This window comes from Haemaphysalis longicornis, unplaced genomic scaffold (genome assembly GCF_048455015.1).
Source record: "Haemaphysalis longicornis isolate Haplotype H1 unplaced genomic scaffold, Haemaphysalis longicornis Haplotype H1 scaffold_10, whole genome shotgun sequence".
NCBI lineage: Eukaryota > Metazoa > Arthropoda > Arachnida > Ixodida > Ixodidae > Haemaphysalis > Haemaphysalis longicornis.
Window position 1 is genome coordinate 32,695,864 of NW_027526204.1, and position 17,530 is coordinate 32,713,393.

A 17,530-nucleotide genomic window follows, 5' to 3' on the forward strand; every position below is an offset into this window, starting at 1 on the left:
TGACCGAAGTGTGCATTAAAAGTGGTGTCAGTATATGATTCTAATGAGACAATCTTTCGAATCAACCACACTTGTGTTTTGCCAGCATAGCCCCTTTAAAAACTTGTCTCCGGCTAAAACAACAGTAATGTGCAACGTTTCATATCCCTTCATGTTGTTTATGAATCACGCCTTGAAATCTGCGGAATTGTTATGAACGTAACATTGCATCATGTTTGGACGCCACATGGTGCCACCTTTCTGACTTCAGAAATTTTACTAAAAAATTAAAATAATTTCTTACTGTTTACTTAAAAAACTTTTGTGGTTACCCCAGTATATAAAACGCTGGCTTTCATGGCAGCTAGACGACATGCCCTCCACAAAGGTTGGTTGTCTGTCCCTTGAAGCACGTTCCCTTTTGGGCACTTGTATTTCGTCAAAATATCACATAACCCTACTGCCTACACTCATAGGCAAGTCAAGCTTTTGTTGCCAGTATTCGTACTTTGCCACTTTAAACTGTCTGGCGCTATGGGCTTAGGCAATTCCCTTGGCAACACAAAGTCTGACTTGGAGGTAAGCATGTGTGGTACATTCAAGGGAAGAGCTTGCCTGGAAATTGGATAACACAATGCCTTCAACTGCTCTTACCTTTCTCTTTTCCATTCCTGGATGTGAAGATCTCCCAGGCTGGCACGTTAAACAAATTCCGTGCTCCGCATGACTGTGCAGGTACTGCAGCAGATGCCGTTCCTCACACCTGCACCTGCTGGCCAAACTCTGGCGACTCAAGGTGGGTGAAGGGGCAATATTTGCTATGTGTTACGCCTTGAGTGTAGTAAGCACTCTGCAAAGTCCAGGTTTAAAACAAGCATTTATTTTGCCCATTGCAAGAGATTTGGGGCAGCAAATTCAGGTGGGGTGCTTCCCTATAGACGATGATTGTGTGATGCGCTGATGTTAAACCTAGGTTATGAGGTGCACCGTAGCGGGGGCCTCCAGATTAATTTTGGCCACTTAGGGATCTTTAACGTGCACCGTGCTCTCAACACACTGGTGTTATATTTTCGCCCCGTGAAAAGCAGCCAGTGTGGCCGGAATTGAACCCGCATCCACTGGTTCAACAGCATAATGCCTTAGCCACTGAGCCACTGCTGTGGGTACTTCTGTGGAACTATTGATTGATTGATTGTAGGGTTTAACGCGCCGAAGCAACGCAGGCGATGAGGCGCGCCGTAGTGGAGGGCTCCGGATGAATTTTGACCACCTGGGGATCTTTAACGTGCGCCGAAATCTCGAACACACAGGCGTTTTTGCTTTTCGCCTCCATCAGAAAAGCGGCCGCCGCGGCCGGGAATCAAACCGGCGACCTCGTGCTCCTTCTGTGGAACTAGAAGTGGACTCTGCACAGGGTACTATGAGCAATCTTGGTATGGTCATGGGTGTCACTCAGTATACTGAGCCCCACGCCTAATTGGTCTAAGAAGAGAGAATACAGCCTTCAGTTTGAAACCCTACCCTTTGCAACATAACTTTATTCCACCAGAGTTGTTTGCTAAAGCAAAATATGGAAGAAATTTAGAAAAAAAAAACTTTCAAGCATGGAGCTACATGACAGCAGTGGCCCAGCATAGAGAAACACTAAAAAAGTTATCGGGGTTAACTGAACATTAGTTTTCAAGTGATACCCGCCGCGGTGGCTCAGTGGCTAAGGCGTTGCGCTGCTGAGCACGAGGTCGCGGGTTCGATTCCTGGCCGCGGCGGCCGCTTTTCTGATGTAGGCGAAAAGCAAAAAAGCCTGTGTGTACAAGATTTCGGCGCACGATAAAGATCCCCAGGTGGTCAAAATTAATCCGGAGCCCTCCACTACGGCGCGCCTCATCGCCTGCGTTGCGTCGGCGCGTTAAACCCCACAATCAATCAATCAAATCAGTTTTCAAGTGATGTGTTCAAACAAAACTAGATACCACACATTTGCTCAGTATAGTTTTTTCTGAGTCATGTTTCTAGGTGATTGTTTTGGTCAGAAGCCACTAGTTGCAGAAATTCTGAGTCTCCCCTGTTTTATTTGTTTTTTATATTGGCTGTATTTGTAAACTACTTCCTATTTATTCGATATAGCTAAATTGTTACAAGGTTGCAATAAAATTGATATCATTGTTATATGGCCACAGTGGTCTGCTTAATGAGCCAGACTTTCATTTTGTCATCACCCTTTTAAACTGCGACTTATCATGGTGTGAAGCTTAAATGTGAAGGAAAAGAGCCCCGCATGGGGTATCATTCCCCTGGTCATGTACACGCTTTACCATGATAGGATCTCCACCTGTTTACCATGCAGGGAGCTCTGGAATGATAGTTTTGGTTTTTTGGCTTACTTTTCTGTCCCCATTTTTTTGCTGTTTTTTTCGTTCAATCATGAAACCGTACTCCTTTGTTTTCTAAGCGTCACAGTAAACTTGGCAGGCTCAGGTCCCACTTACTCTGCTCTATTTCTATGCCTTGTGGTGTATTTTTAACCGGGCCCTCAAACTGGTCAGGCTCTAAAATAGGCCAGCACCAACATTATTTGCAAGATGCTATAGAAGATGTTGCAAGAATGCCAGCTACTTTACTATTTCCTTGCTAAGGCAGTCTGTCAACAAAGTATTCTCTGTATCTCTGTAACCTGCAAATTTCTCTTATTGCAAACTGCATAGAAAGTTTTGTGAAGAAAACTTCAGGCAAAAAAATTTTGACCCGGGGACATGCCATTGAAATCAGAATTGGAGAACCGTACGTACCGTATTTACTCACGTAATGATCGCACTTTTTTCCAGAAATATGATGCAAAGTTAGGTGTGCGATCATTATGCGAGATAAATTTTTCTGAAAAAAGTTTCAGTGCAGAAAACGCAAAAGGCAGGTCAGAATGTTTACGATAAGTGTCATGAACATAATAAACACAACAACAAAAAACATAATAAAAACTCCACTGACCACCGAATGCCCACCGAGTGATGCAAAATCCAGCGCTTTCATTACGGAACACGCCATAATTTTGGAATTACGAAACGCGCCGGAATGAATTTGCTGTGAGGTGAGAACAGGTCGGCCAATAAGTGGCTGCTGCTGCCACAGTGTGGGACATCAAGTAGCGGCTGCCGACGCAGCAAGCCGAGCGTGTTTTTTATGTTTTATCAGTACATTATGTGCATTTAGTGAGTTTCTTCCGCGCCAATAATGAAGTCACGCTTGCCGATATCGCTAATATCATCAAGTCCGCTGCAATAAAGTAGCCATTTCCACTTTGAAAGAGGAGGAAATTAACGTAAGCACGACCATAGTCATCTAGACTTGGCACACATACGACATATGGCTGCAGCAAGTTGAGGGTGCGATCATTGCACGGGAAATAGAAAAAGTAATATTTTGATGATGAACTTCAGGGGTGCGATCATTACGCGAGTGCGATCATTATGTGAGTAAATACGTAGATACATGTAAGCAAACACAGGCCCATAAAACTAATACCTCCCTAGGCACTCAACAAATGCGAGAAGGTTATTTCAAAGACTGAACTGAAATGAATTGGATGCTGGTCATGTTGAATTGCACAAGGAGTGACTGTAGAATGCATCACAAAAAGGCACAGCCCAAAATACTGCAACTGGTTGTACGGTCGATTCCCACCAAGAGGGTAGTCCACATGAGCCTAAGAAAAGAAGAGATAGAGGTAGACTTTTGGAATGGCTGTTTCAGCTGTGCCGATGTCTACTGTCACGGCGCATAGGGTTGCTACCTACCTGAGTTTTGACTGGCCTGACTGGTTTTTTAGACAGCGGGCCAATTGTTAGTCTGCACCGAAAACCGGCTATCATTAGCCGGTGTTTTCGCCATTGTGTGCTGCAAATATTTTTTGTGCGTATCGCAGCATCAATTGAGCAACTACGATGATAAATGTGTGTCGACAAACTGCGCAAAGACACGCGAGCATAAAAAATATGCGGGCGCGCACACTCCCTGTGATGGAGAAGGGGAGGAACAACACGATGAAATGATGCCACCGCAGTTCAGATGCAAAGAATAGATTTTAATGGGCGAAATATTTGTCGCTACTTTTTAGTGCAGAGGAACTTTACACGCGTGCTCATAGTGCGACTGAACCATGCATCATGTACATTCAGCACTTAGTCGCACTTTCCCACAAAGTTTACTCCCCGATGCTGGAAACCAAAAAGGTCGGCCTTGTGCTGAAGGTATAGCTGACAGTGCCTTCAGTTTCCAAGTGTCGATAAGATCATCACACAATGCCGCTGCTGCAAATAAGCTGAAAGCCAGCGGCTTGCCCAACAGCTCACGTCGCTCCCCAACACAGCCGCCACATCCTCGTGTGAGGACGTCTTCCCCTTTGCCGGAGGACATTGCCTTTCCGCATCGGAATCGGCGTCAGAAAGTCTAACCGAAGTCATTTGCCAATCCTTAAAGGCTGTTGTTCCTGCTCCTCCTACATCACCTTGCTATGTCAATCAGCCTGTCCCAACTGTATCCATGGTTCAAAACCTAGTTTTGGACCATGATAACGTCCTTCATCATGGACTACAATCACATCTCCAATCCGCCTTTTTCATTGCGGTGTGCTGCCACCTAGCGTGCCTAGCGGAAGTTGAGGCGGTAGGGTTTGCCGGCGTTTCCTCCGGCTGCGTTCTCGTTGTTGCCCGGCAATCCCACATTACGGCGAGGAGCAGCCGAAGTTTTTCTTCTGTGTTGGTGCTATAACGCCTTAAGATGACAGCCCCTGGTCATCACATAATGCCAGGCGGCTTCTTATCACTGAATGAGGGCTGGCAGAGAAATCTCGGACAGATCCATGTGCCGTCCGAGTAGCAGAGCGAGCAGTACTTGGAGTCGTCTTGCATGAAGTGCGATCGCCAGCTCAACAAAGGCCGGCAGTTCGCAAAATGCCTTTAAGCGCTGGACACATGTACGATTGGTACACGCGATTCGCATGCGACTGATCGTTACGACTGTCGCACCGACTAGTCGTACGCGTGAATTTGAGACGGCCCGATGCGGGCATGAGATGCGTCGTCGGCGTCGCTCCGCCCACTGCTTTTGCTCCGTGGTCAACTACGATGATCGCTGAGCTGAATTTGTAGATTCTGCGCGTTTGTTCGCAAGAAATGGATAATCGTGAAGCGTTTTCTGCCTTCGGAAACAGTCCGCGCACACGCCGGCCGCGCCTGCCAGCTCGGCACACTCAGCGGCTCGAACCGGCGCAGACCACTGTAGCAACCGCGCTTGTCGCTGCTCTTCTGAATCAATCTGATTGCTAAAAAGGAGTTCCACATGCGAGAAAGTAGGTGTTAGTGTGGTGAAAAATTGTGCTAAGGATTGTTGTCAGGGCTTATTTTAAAAGCGGCGATCAGACATCTGCCGCGATGCAAACCTACGCTGACCGGTCGCCACGGCGCGCGGTGCGCCGAGCGGCCCAGAGATGGCGATACCTGCGCGGAAGCATCGAAACAGGCTACGCAGATGTCTCGGTCACCGATCGCTCAAACGGCAGTTATAGCTTAAATAGAGTTCCTCATGCGAGAAAGGGGATGATAGTGTAGTGAAAAATTGTGTTGCGGATTGTCATTCGCAGTTGCACAGATAGCGGCGATCAAATATCCGCCAGGATGCTAAGCCCAAAGTTCTCATCACCCGAGCCGACGCGAGCGACGCAAGCCGCCGTAGCCGATCGCGTGCGGCCGACGGGAAGCGATAGAAGCCGACACCGTTCCCTTTTCGCCACTCCGAGTTACAGCGGAACGCAGCACAAGTTGTGGGCATTGTTCCGCGCACAACGAGCACACACAAAAAATCAAACGATGTAGATACAACCACGACCCCTTCCCGCTTGTGCGGGAGCTGTGGGGAATGTCGTCTGCTGCCCCTACTGGACTGCTTAGGGACTTGGCCGCTAGGGGATTGCGCATGCGCAGTGGGGTTGTGAAAGAGGCGGATTGTAAGTTGGTGTGGCGGTGTGATGCTACGCATCTTGTGGGCAGCCTTCAGAATCATGCTCCTTCAAATTCACTCTGCTACAAAAGCCCGCCCAGGCTCCCACTTCCTTCCTTCATGGAGCAGCACGAACGGTGACTCCAGGGGTGCCTGCGCGCTGCCAACACAAAGACGACCGCCAGGCTTGACGCTCTGCTCCGCTATCCCGCTGCCCTCAAGCACTGAATTCAGGGCGTCACCCTCCTAACCAAGAAGCAGGCAGAGCTGTGTGCCGTGGACACCAAGATCCAGGCTCAACTCACGGACGAGGCCTTTCAAGCCAATTATGCCATGACCTGGAACTACTACAACAACATTTTCCAACTTTGAGCCCACGCAAACACCACCCAATCGTTGCCCTCGCTGTTGCTGGTCCCTCATGCTTCGCTGCTGGTGAGCCTACGCCAGTTCGAATGGTGAGCAAATGTGTGGCTCATACTGCCATGCCAGTTGTCTTTGTCGCCCTCCCCAAGCTGGAAATTGTGCTGTTTTTTGGGGACCGTTGGATCTGGAAGGGATTCTGGGAACAATATGTTGCCACCATCCACACAAGGCAACATACGGTGAAAATTGTCATATTCAAGTACCTCCAGTTGTACTTGACTGGCCCTGTTAAGGCCGCGAATGAGGGCATCTGGCTCGCGCAGGGTGGATATGACACTGCGGTCAGGATTCTCAAAGACCACTGTTGGCCGCAAAGGCTTATTATGGCGGATCATGTCGATGCTCTCCTCGCCATAACACTGGTGAAGACCTTTGTGGATGTCGAGAGGCTGCGCAGTTTGTCTGACGAGATCGCCTTTCACCTAAATGCATTGGAGGGACTAGGCATGGCGCTCAACCAATATGCTGTTATCAACCACGTCCTGTGCTCAAGGTGTTGCCACGCGACATTGCGCTTCGTTACTGGAAACGGATAAAGAATTGGCAGCAGATGAGGTGACCAGTGATGCCAAGTAAGTAAAGGAAGTATTGGAGTTCCTCCGAATTCAGGTTGAAATCTGGGAGGAAGTGTACAGGGGCAACACCAGCCCTCAGGTTCGCCGCCCTCCATCACCCGGCAGGCCCCGCACAAGGAATATTGTGCCGCAGCGCTACACGCAGACTCGTCACCTTCTTCTCATCAGGATTATTGCCCCTGTGAAGGATGAGGCCGTGGAATCGCGCAGTGCACCACGAATGTACCACCAGACAAGAAGCGACGGCGACTGCAGGCGGGCAGACATTGCTTTCGGAGTGGCCAGTGAACACATGTAGCACGTGCCTGCAAGACTGCTCAAACCTTGTGCTTCAGCCCCTGTTTGCACCGGCTTGTAACCTGACTGTGCGACGTGGCTCAATCAGATCTCGTGCACACTACCAGGCCTGCCCAATAGTCTGATCATGGGGGCCATCCCGCCATGCCTAGACCGACTCAGCATCCTCGGTGGTCACAGCCTCAACCAAAGTTCTTTTCAAAAGTTTCAAAGGTTTATTTAATTCACACACAAAAAAATTCACATACATGTGTATATACAGACGACGGTCCCAAAGCCATCTGGCTGAAACGGGACCCTCGATTGTTCATTTCTAAGGTAGCATGTAATCGCAGCGAACAGAAATAGTTATTTCAAATAATTATGGAAATAAATGCAACACTTGAAACATTAGCGATTTCAACAAATTAATTTGAAAAGTCTATCAAGTGTATTTGCAATACCTACTACCAAAACAACTACTGCAAAACATTCTCTCCATTTAGTAATGGACATTGAATGCGTCCTCTTTTTTTTTATTATACACCACGGGAAAAAGTTTGAGCAAATACACCGGTGAAAATAAAATAAAAAACATCCAATTGCACCTTAAAAAAATACCCTTAGTGCTGTTTTAATTACAAGTAATGACATTTATGATTTTACAGAAAGGCAGGCTTTTCGAGAGTTGAATAGCAGTGAAGTGGGTATTTTTTTCGCGTAATTTGTATGAACAATCTGGAGTAAAAAATTAATATGGGAGGCAAACCTTGTGGCAGACCAGCATCACACGGCCCACTCCAGTCTACCTACAGACTTGCTGCGCCTGGGCGATGGCTTCCAAGGGTCAGCTGCTGGTGAGGGTCCTGTTAAGACTAGGGCAACCAGCAAACATTGGTTCAGCGGGGTGTATCGGCTTCTTTGGGATGCTCTTTTGATCTTGTTGACGAACTCAACCTAGTAGACCTTTGGCAAGAGCCGCCCCACAACAGCTCACATGTGTCATCGCGTGTTATTTACGGTGGCCAGCCAGAATATCGCGAAGCAGGTTGCCATTGATGCCCTGGAAGTACCAAGCATCTGCGCTGTCACGAGCCCCCCAATCACAGATGAAACGCTCAGATTCATGCACGACCATGGTCTTTTCACCACTGACACTTTGCTCGAGTTGGCTTACATGGACGACCCCATCAGCATCCTAATTGGATCAGGTTTCTACTGGCAAGTCACCTTGGGTAACATCTCAGGGCTTGACTCTGCATCATAAAAGGTTAACAGCGCACAAAGACGACGACACACAAGGAAGAGATGACAGGACAAGCGCTGAACTACAACTGATTTTTGTTCCACCATGAAAGACATATAAACCAAGACACATCCAATAACAAGGCCCCAAGAATATGACATAAACACTTATCTCATGCCCCACCTTCTACGCTCGTTGCTCCAGATACTGTTGTTCTTTTTCTAAGAGTGCAACAGATGGCCTGCTGACACAGTTTTCATCATGACGTTCAATCTCTAGTGCCTCAATCACCTCTCACGTGTGCCTGTTCTTTTCTCTGGCAATCACTGAGCACTCTCCGAACAGCGGCACGCAGGTGCAATCTTTGCAGTGCGCAGCTAGGTGGCCCGAAGCAGCCATCTTTCCCACGAGGTTTTTATGTTCCCTCAGCCTATCATTAAGGCACCTACCCGTCTGGCTGACATAGGTTTTTCCACAATCCAATGGAAGAGAATAAATAACACCTTCATCACATTCAACAAATTGTTCCCGGTGTTTTTTCGAGCACCCCACTTTTTCTCTGCCACCATTATTCACCATCGGACACAGCTCCGAAAGCTTGTTAGGAGCAGAGAAAATTACATCAACACCTGCGCGCATGCCAATCTTCTTGGGGTTATGTGCAACCCTGTGTATATAAGGGACCACCACAAGTTTTTCCTTCCTTCTCCTTATCTCCGGGCGGTACTGGTCACTACGTTTTAACTCTTTCTATAAGTCACGAGCCACTGCAGTCAGCAAATGTTGCGGGTACTCAGCAGAGAACAGGCGGTTGATTTGAGCCGGGAAGCTTTTTTCTGCTGAATGTACATATGACTTCACTTATGACATGAATGTACACATGTACACATCACTTCATGAAGCAGAAAAAATCTTCACAGCTTAAATCAACCGCCTCAAATCAAAACACGCACGCTACGTGCGGTTTGACGCTGTGTGGCAAAAGTTTTTTAAGAAACAGTTATAATGGCAAGTTGCAGCGTCCAAAATGATTAAAATGCTGCATGAAAGAATTTGTGGCAGCGCCGCTACTGCTGCGTGAAGGACTGCCACAATCGCCAAGGGCAGCCTGGCATCATTTTGTACAGGTTTCCCGGATGGCCGTGGGAGGAGTGTCATGAGAAATGGATTTCTGCAGTAGGAATAGGCGCGAAGGGCCGTAAAACTTTACGCGTTTGGTTTCAGTGTTTCATACACTTAGCAGACTGCGTATTTGTGAATCGCATGCCATAGTTTTGGCATAACACAAGGTATTAAGGTTTCTGCCCCTACTGTTTTATCAACAGTAACGTTTTTTAGCGACATTCACGGCACCGAGTGGACACCAAAAAGCGGCCCAAAAATATGCTCACAGCCATTGGCGGGGGGGTGCCAAAAGCAGTGTGAAGACGCATCCTGCCTACTGCCCCACCTATTTGTTTCCTGAAGTGTACAGAGTTTGGCCTCGCATTCCAAGCGATAGCGTGGCGAGATAGCAAAGGCAAGCTGGCATTCACACCCTTTATTTGACCCCTTCAATGCGTTATGCGTACTTTGAAAGCTGAGGTTAATATTTTTTAACCAGAGTGGGGGACGAGGTGGAAAAACTTTTATGGAGAATTCTGAATAACCTGAACAAATTGTATCACAATTAGCCACTAAGACGGCTCTAACATTGCTCACAAGGAAGAAGCCAAAACTAAACCTAACCTTCGTAAAGGACCCGCAGCTCGATCCGCTGCAATAGCAGATTTCAAAAAGGGGGGAACTAGGTTTTGGTTACTTTAATCATCACCTAATAACGTTCAGAATGCGCTGTTAATCAGTACCAACACCAACCAAGCTGAAGAGCCACAGAAAAAGTAACTGTTGTGCGAACATAGAAAACAACAACACAAACGTCGTGGATCGCCGTTGTATACGCTAGAGGGGTCACTTTATTAGGCCGTGATACACGAAAAAAGTGGTACTGACATGGAGAGAAATTAACGCTGTAGAAATGCTTTCCCAGCTGAGAATGGCACTTAGCAACAATGTCTGTCCCGCCAATTTCTTCCACGGCGTACGCGTGCCCGGCAACGTATCATTTCTGTCCCTTCTCGCGCACGCGAGGCCAAAACTACTAGTCCAGCCCTGTAATTGTGCGGAAACTGCCCAGAAGCACTTGGGGAAAATAGGCATGGAGAAAATATCGCCAGAACTGTCTTTGAGCACGAGACACCTTTGAAAAACAATTGCAGAATCGCGAAAACAACCAAGAGGTGTCGAACAAATGAACGTGTGGCCGCCATCTGGCTCACCGACCCAAAGTTTGCTCAAGCGGAGTGGCTCTGGGTGTACTTTGGATGTAATTGGGTGTACCTCTGAGCAGTGGCCAGTCCCTATTCAATAATAAATCGGAAACGAGGAATGACCAACAAACTTTATTATATGCCATAAATTATTTTTCTAAATATTTTTCTGTTGTGAACTTGTTCGTAAACATTTTATGCCATGGCAAATATTAGCAATCTTAAAACGTTTTTTTATTGAGCCCTTAAGGGGTTAAAAAATTTTAGATTGAAATGCTGTCGAAAAATTATAACAAAGCTTTATTTCTCAGAACGATTCGACCTTGCATACTCAGTGCCTTGTGGAAGTGTAAAAATAAATATTATTTTTGTAAAGATGTTTGCATTTTTATGCTTTCTTGGGCAATATTCATGCAGTATTCTCTTATCTAGTTCCCCATTTTGTCCATTTAGGAGTTTTCTTACTGATAGCAGAAAAATGCTGTTTGGAGGGAATCCTTACTTCTGCCTGCCCTGTCAACAACGAAACCGGAAGACTACTTGTGTTGAAGTGTGCCCCAGCAAGATGCCTTACATCTGCAATGTATGCAAGAAAATCTTCCGTAAACGTTGCAGCCTGGACATCCATGTGAGAGTGCATGCTGAAGAGATTGCCTTTGTGTGCAGCGTCTGCCAGGAGAGATGCAGTAGCAGAAAGGACCTTATTTCTCATGAAAGACAGCATTCTGGCAAGAGGTCGTATGTGTGTAGCACCTGCCTAAAAATATTTACTCACAAACCCCACCTGGTTGTTCATGAAAGGTTGCACTCTGGTGAAAGGCCCTACGAATGTAGCATCTGTCAGAAGCGGTTTACTCACAAAAGCAACCTGGTCATTCATCATAGATTGCACTCTGGCGAGAGGCCCTACATGTGTAAAATCTGTGAGACGAGCTTCACGCATAAACCCAGCCTTATCGCCCACGAAAAAAATCATGTAGGTGAAAGGCCCCATGTTTGTAGCCTCTGTCAAAAGAGCTTTACTACAGAATGGTACCTTGTTAAACATCAAAGGTTGCATTCTGGCGAGAGGCCCTACATATGCAGAATCTGTGAAAAGGGGTTTGCTAGAAAAGGCGACCTAGATAAACATATAAGAGTGCATTCTGGTGAGAAGCCCTACATGTGTACCATCTGTCAGAAGAGTTTCACTCAGCAATCCAGCTTGGTCGCCCATGAAAGACTACACTCTGGCGAGAAGCCCTACGTGTGTAAAATATGTCCCAAGAGTTTTACTCAAAAAAGTCACATGATCACTCATGAAAGAATACACTCTGGGAATAAGCCCTACGTGTGCAAAATATGTCAGAAGAGTTTTACTCAACGAGGGCAGATGATCGCTCATGAAAGAGTGCACTCCGGGATGAGGCCCTATATCTGCAACATTTGTACCAAAACCTTTATTTCAAAGGATGGACTTGTTAGGCATGAAAAAACGCACACTCATGAAAAGCCGTATGCTTGCAGCATCTGTCAAAAAAGGCTTGCTTCCAAACGGTCTCTTGTGAGACATGAGGCTATTCACACTAGGAAAAAGTCCTGACTATACCGTCAGAGAAATACTGCCGAGGAAGTGGTTTTGGTATGCCACAGTAAGTAGTTGTGTGAGGGGCGACGCGGGCCAGCGAGGGCCCGAGACGCGACCAAGGCACTCGAAGGCAGAAAACTAACTTTATTAGCGAGGCAAGACGCCTCGAGGAGCCTCTCAAGCTACTACCGCCGGCCGCGCGCCGCACACTCGCTCTGCTCGGCTTCGTGCTCGCTTTCGATGTGGCAGGCAGGTGTCGCCGTAGTCTGTGCGCTTGCGGCGCTGGCTTCTGATGTGTCGGGCAGGTGTCGCTAGTAGTCGGTGCGCTGGCTCACATCCGGCTCCTCTCTGTTGGACCAAGTCCCTTTGGTCACGGAAGTGGCACTGCTTGCTGCCTTCATTGCGAGAGGGAATAGTCCTTCAAGCGCTCGGGTAGGCGCCTTTGGCGCTGGGGGTTCGGGCGGCTTCCGCTCCAGGGGCTCCGCTGGCAGCTTCCACTCAAGAGGCTCTGGCCGTAACTTCCGTTCCGAGGGTTCTGGTGGTGGCTTCTGCTTTGCCGACACCGGGGCTTTTTGGCCGAATTCTTGGGCTGATGCAATTTGGAAGACTCCTTTTTCTTCCGTTCCGACTTCTGCTTTCGCGGTTTGTTGGAAGGCGGAGGCGGCGACGATGGTGGACGACGTAGCACGGAGCTGATCATTGAAGGCTTTGCGGAGGCGGGTTCTGCGTGTGCTGGCGGTGGAAGCGAAGAGACTTTCAATGCTGCTTCTTTTTGAGAACTGTGCCCCTTGGAGGAACGCTTTTCGTAGCTTTTGTATTTCGACTTGTCTCGCTGCTTCTGCGATGACTTGTCTGCTCGCCTTGAATCAGTTTCTGACGATGAACTTTTGGCCTCAGACAATTTTGGCTCTGTAATTTTGGCTTCCTACTGCTTTAGTTCGGGTGGCTTGTGCTCTGCATTGTGCTCAACATCTCCTGCAGATGAAGGTTTGGCGTCACATGACTTGTTTTTCTCCTGGGGTGGATCTTTGTGCCGCTCCTTGTTTCTTGAACTGCTCTTGTGCGCTTTACTGCTCGATGAGGACGAGGGCTTGCGGGAACTGCCACTTGTGCTGTTGCTGCTGCGACTTTTGCTCAACTTGCTTTTGGACTGGCTGCGTTTCTGCTCAACAATTGGAGAAGCAGCTTGCTTGCATTTCGGAGAGGGGCTGTAGGTGTTTGGAACATCATCTTGGCAAGATAGTGGTAACCACGGCTCCTCTTCTGGGAGTGGCAAACGCTGGAGGCCTGCTGATCTGTGATGTCCAGGCATGTGGTGATTGAAAGAGGGCCCCTGGATCATAACAGCATTCGACATCCTGGGCAACAGTCGTTCATGGCACCAAACAATCGTTCCTGTGGGTGCGTGGCGAATTTCAGTTGGCATGGGTGGCTGAAACACCAATTGTGCATGGCTTGCAGAAAACCAGTCTTCACCTAATATAAGTGGCACAGCATTAATATGGAGGGCGGCTGCTTCAACCAAGGCGGTGATAGGTCCGACAGAAACCTTCAAACATACGGCACCAGCTGGAGCTACTGTTTCTCCACCGACGGCGACTAGAGGGGGTCTAGTCCAGGGCAAGAGGGGCAAAGAGCTGACCAGGCAGCGGGAAACAAGCGTCACTTTCGATCCACTGTCGGGAAATGCATCCACTTGACCAATCCCAGCAATTGTGGTGGTAACAAGGGCACACCGGACCAGTGATCCATCGAGGGTTTCCGAAGGGGTACTGTGGAGAGCTGGGGAAGAATGTGTACTAGACGTTGGAGCGGTAGCTCTAGATGGACACTTGGATGCGAGATGTCCTTTTTGGCGGCATTGGAAGCACACAGCTTTGGCCAAGTTCTGTCCAGGACGGTAGGCAGGAGCACCATGTTTAGCGGAGATGGTGTGGTATCGGAACTCTTGTTGGTCTGGTGGCAGGGCTGAAATTCGCTGTGGCCGGCTCGTTCTGTCTGACACAGCCTGAGGATTCATGTACGCTGAGTTGCGGGAAGGCGACTGTAGGCTTGGAGTGGGTGGTGTGGCGTTTAGATACCCTGGGCGTGAAAATGGAATGGCCGAATGGCTCAGTGTTTGATCAAGCTGAGTGACAATGTCCATATATGCTGCGACGGTCGCTGGGCGTTGTGCTGCTATAGTACTGGCCAGGTTCGAGTCGGCAATGCCTTGAAGAGCGTACTCTATGCGCTGAGTGTCCGAGAGAGTGACTGGGCATCCAGAGATGAGCTTCAGCTTTGCCATAGAGTAGTTGACAAGATTCTCTTCGTGTGCTTGCACGCGACAAGTAACTGCTTGTTGCCACTGCAGCAAGGTCTGCTTGGCGCTGAATTGATCTAGGAACGCTTGCCTGAACGTTTCCCACGTCGGGCATTGACGGCCAATGACGGCTTTCCAATCAGCGGCCGCTCCACGAAGTTTGCCCATGGCGACGGCGAGTAGTGTTGAAGGCTGCCACGAAGCAAGGTTTTGAGTTCGCTCCAACTCTTCAATCCAGTGGGACGCTGGAATGCCGCCGTCCCCACTGTAAGTAGGAAGCGATGCGGACAGGTCTGGAAGAGTTGTGACTTGAACAGGGACTGCAGCGCGTTGCGACACATGAAGGAGCTGCTGAAGTAAACCTGTCAGCAACTCGGTAGTTTGCGCTGCATCGGAGCTCGGCGGAGGCGGTGCTGTGTCAGGGCGCTGGGTGGACGCCGCGGAGTCTGGGGAAGTGGGCGTGGCTGAGCGGTTTTGAGCGATGTCGGCGATAAGGCGGTTTATTACTTCTTCCTTCGGCCCGGTAGCGTCCAGATTTCGGCGAGCCAACTCTTCACGGAGATAATCTGCTGTAAAGCCTGCGAGGTCCTCTGGCGTAGCCTCGTTCCAATTCACGAGCGGCATGGCGGTACAAGGCAGCAAACTGGTTACGAGACGAGAGGGCGAGTAGGGCGAACGGTTTGGGCACTGAAGGCAGGTTACTTCATCGGGCGGGCAGGCGCCAACACGACAGTCGGCGAAACACAGGGCGAAGCGCGAAATGGCTCCGGCGAAGTGGGCGGTAGCACCAGCACACGGAGGGAGCGCTGGGCGACGAAACTTTACGGGGCGATGCTCCAGGCACGGCTCGGGGTCGACTGCGCCAGTTGTGAGGGGCGACGCGGGCCAGCGAGGGCCCGAGACGCGACCAAGGCACTCGAAGGCAGAAAACTAACTTTATTAGCGACGCAAGACGCCTCGAGGAGCCTCTCAAGCTACTACCGCCGGCCGCGCGCCGCACACTCGCTCTGCTCGGCTTCGTGCTCGCTTTCGATGTGGCAGGCAGGTGTCGCCGTAGTCTGTGCGCTTGCGGCGCTGGCTTCTGATGTGTCGGGCAGGTGTCGCTAGTAGTCGGTGCGCTGGCTCACAGTTGTGCACCCGTAAAGAGTGTGACAGATAGTTGCACACCTGCATCGATTGCTCTTTGACCAACAGAGTGATGCTGGTGCAAAATCCATGGATCAGACGAGCTTTGATCATCGACATAGTTTGCTGTACATGGCAAATGGCGTGATGATAACGAAACATTGGGGTTGCAGTGTCTTGAAAGGTTTCTGCCTAGAAATTGCATGATTTCATCATGAGATCCTGCACTCGAGAATCACTTTTGCATTTTGTTGAAGAAGATTGAAAACCTGTATATAAAAATTGGGCTTGACCACATTCTGAAGTAAATCAGCTGCAAAAACTCACATGCACGGCAGGGTACGAACACAGCTGACAAGGACTACTATTTTAAAAATCTGTAAATGACAGATGAGGACCACAATTGAAGCAAGCTGGCTGGCTAGTATGCCTTTGTATTTTTGCAGTTTTTAAGTGCGTGCTTTTTGTAAAGTTACCTGATGGCCTTCGTTGTGATGAATCAAAAAACAATCAAACAGCTTCATGTCCTTTGAAAAGGAAGAGTACAGGACTAAAAGCTCGAACAGCTTGGCGAGGTCCCAACCTTGTTACGAGTTGGCAAAGAGCAGCATAAACGGTCAGCAGGAACAAAGAGTAAAAAATAAGTTGACACGTGTCACATAACGTAGAGTAATACATAATTGTTTAACATAACGCTAAACCAAAGAGAAAAGCCCATTAACATAGCCATTAAGTGACATTAACACAAGAAGCAGCGATGTACAAGAAATAGAAGAAAAATGCATAGGTGTGAACTATTCCTGCAAAGAAATAAGCTGGGCGAAGGATTTAATGAGACAGTTTTGATTATACGAAAGATAAAAATCTTGCTGTAATAAATTTAGCAGCAGAGGTAGCTTGTAAGACCAAGATTGTTGATCATAAGTCGTTCTAGGTGTGGATGCATCCTACAAAGCTTTGTGCCTGGTTAAACGAACACTTGTGATTCCTTTTAGCTTAGCAAGTTTAATTATGGTTTTCGTGCCATGCTAAACAAAAGCTTTATAGCACAACATCAACCGACTATTGTACAAACAAAACATTGGAAGAATTTCGTACAGTGAAAACATGTTTTGCAGAAGAAGTAGACTGTTCAGAAGCAAGATGACGTATGGCTCTTTTCTGCAGTAAATGCAGCTTGCAAAATTTGTGACGCCAATATTACACCACACTATGCAGCAGTACTGCCCAGAGAAGATACTAATGCATTGTAGATCATGATTTTTACGTTTGTTGGGAGAATGCGTTGCATTCATGCAAGGACACCAGTGTCAGATGACAACTTTGAGTGCAGGTTATTAACTTGTTCAGTCCATGTAAGCTGCTTCGAAAAAGGTACGCCAAGGGTAGTAACTGAATCCACCATCTCTAAGTGCTGAGAGGCCACAAATAAATTCAAATAAATTCAGCTTCTTTGTCGGTGTTCATTTTTTACCCGTGTACAAAATAACGTGTTTGGAAGGGTATATTTTGAAAGATTTTATGGAGGCCCAGTCATCTAGGTCAGACAGTGTTTTGTTGGGTATCTCTTCTATCTCTGTTTCAGAATTTCTTGGAATAACTGTCATGCCATCAGCATATCAAGCAAATGTTGCATTGTCTGTGCACTGTACAATGTCATTCATGTAAAACGACAATAAAAGTGCCCTAGAATGCTTTCTTGTGGCACACCTAGAAAAACCGACTTCCTTGAAGATG

At 48.0% G+C, this 17,530-nt stretch overlaps 2 protein-coding genes across 9 annotated transcripts in view; one reads left to right on the top strand and one right to left on the bottom strand.

Annotated features, from left to right (window-relative positions):
- The window catches only part of LOC144158352 (uncharacterized), a 246,877-nt gene that overhangs the window by 80,163 nt on the left and 149,184 nt on the right, over nt 1-17,530 (bottom strand). The gene's annotated exons all lie outside the window — the stretch shown is intronic.
- The window catches only part of LOC144158348 (uncharacterized), an 81,624-nt gene that overhangs the window by 11,706 nt on the left and 52,388 nt on the right, over nt 1-17,530 (top strand). For 7 of the 8 annotated variants that reach the window (XM_077689182.1, XM_077689183.1, XM_077689169.1 and 4 more), the window contains one exon: nt 715-775. In XM_077689182.1, the coding sequence (XP_077545308.1) occupies nt 715-775 (61 nt within the window). Of the gene's footprint in view, nt 1-714; nt 776-11,252; nt 14,595-17,530 lie in introns of those variants that run through there. The other variant, XM_077689180.1, reaches the window with a different exon arrangement.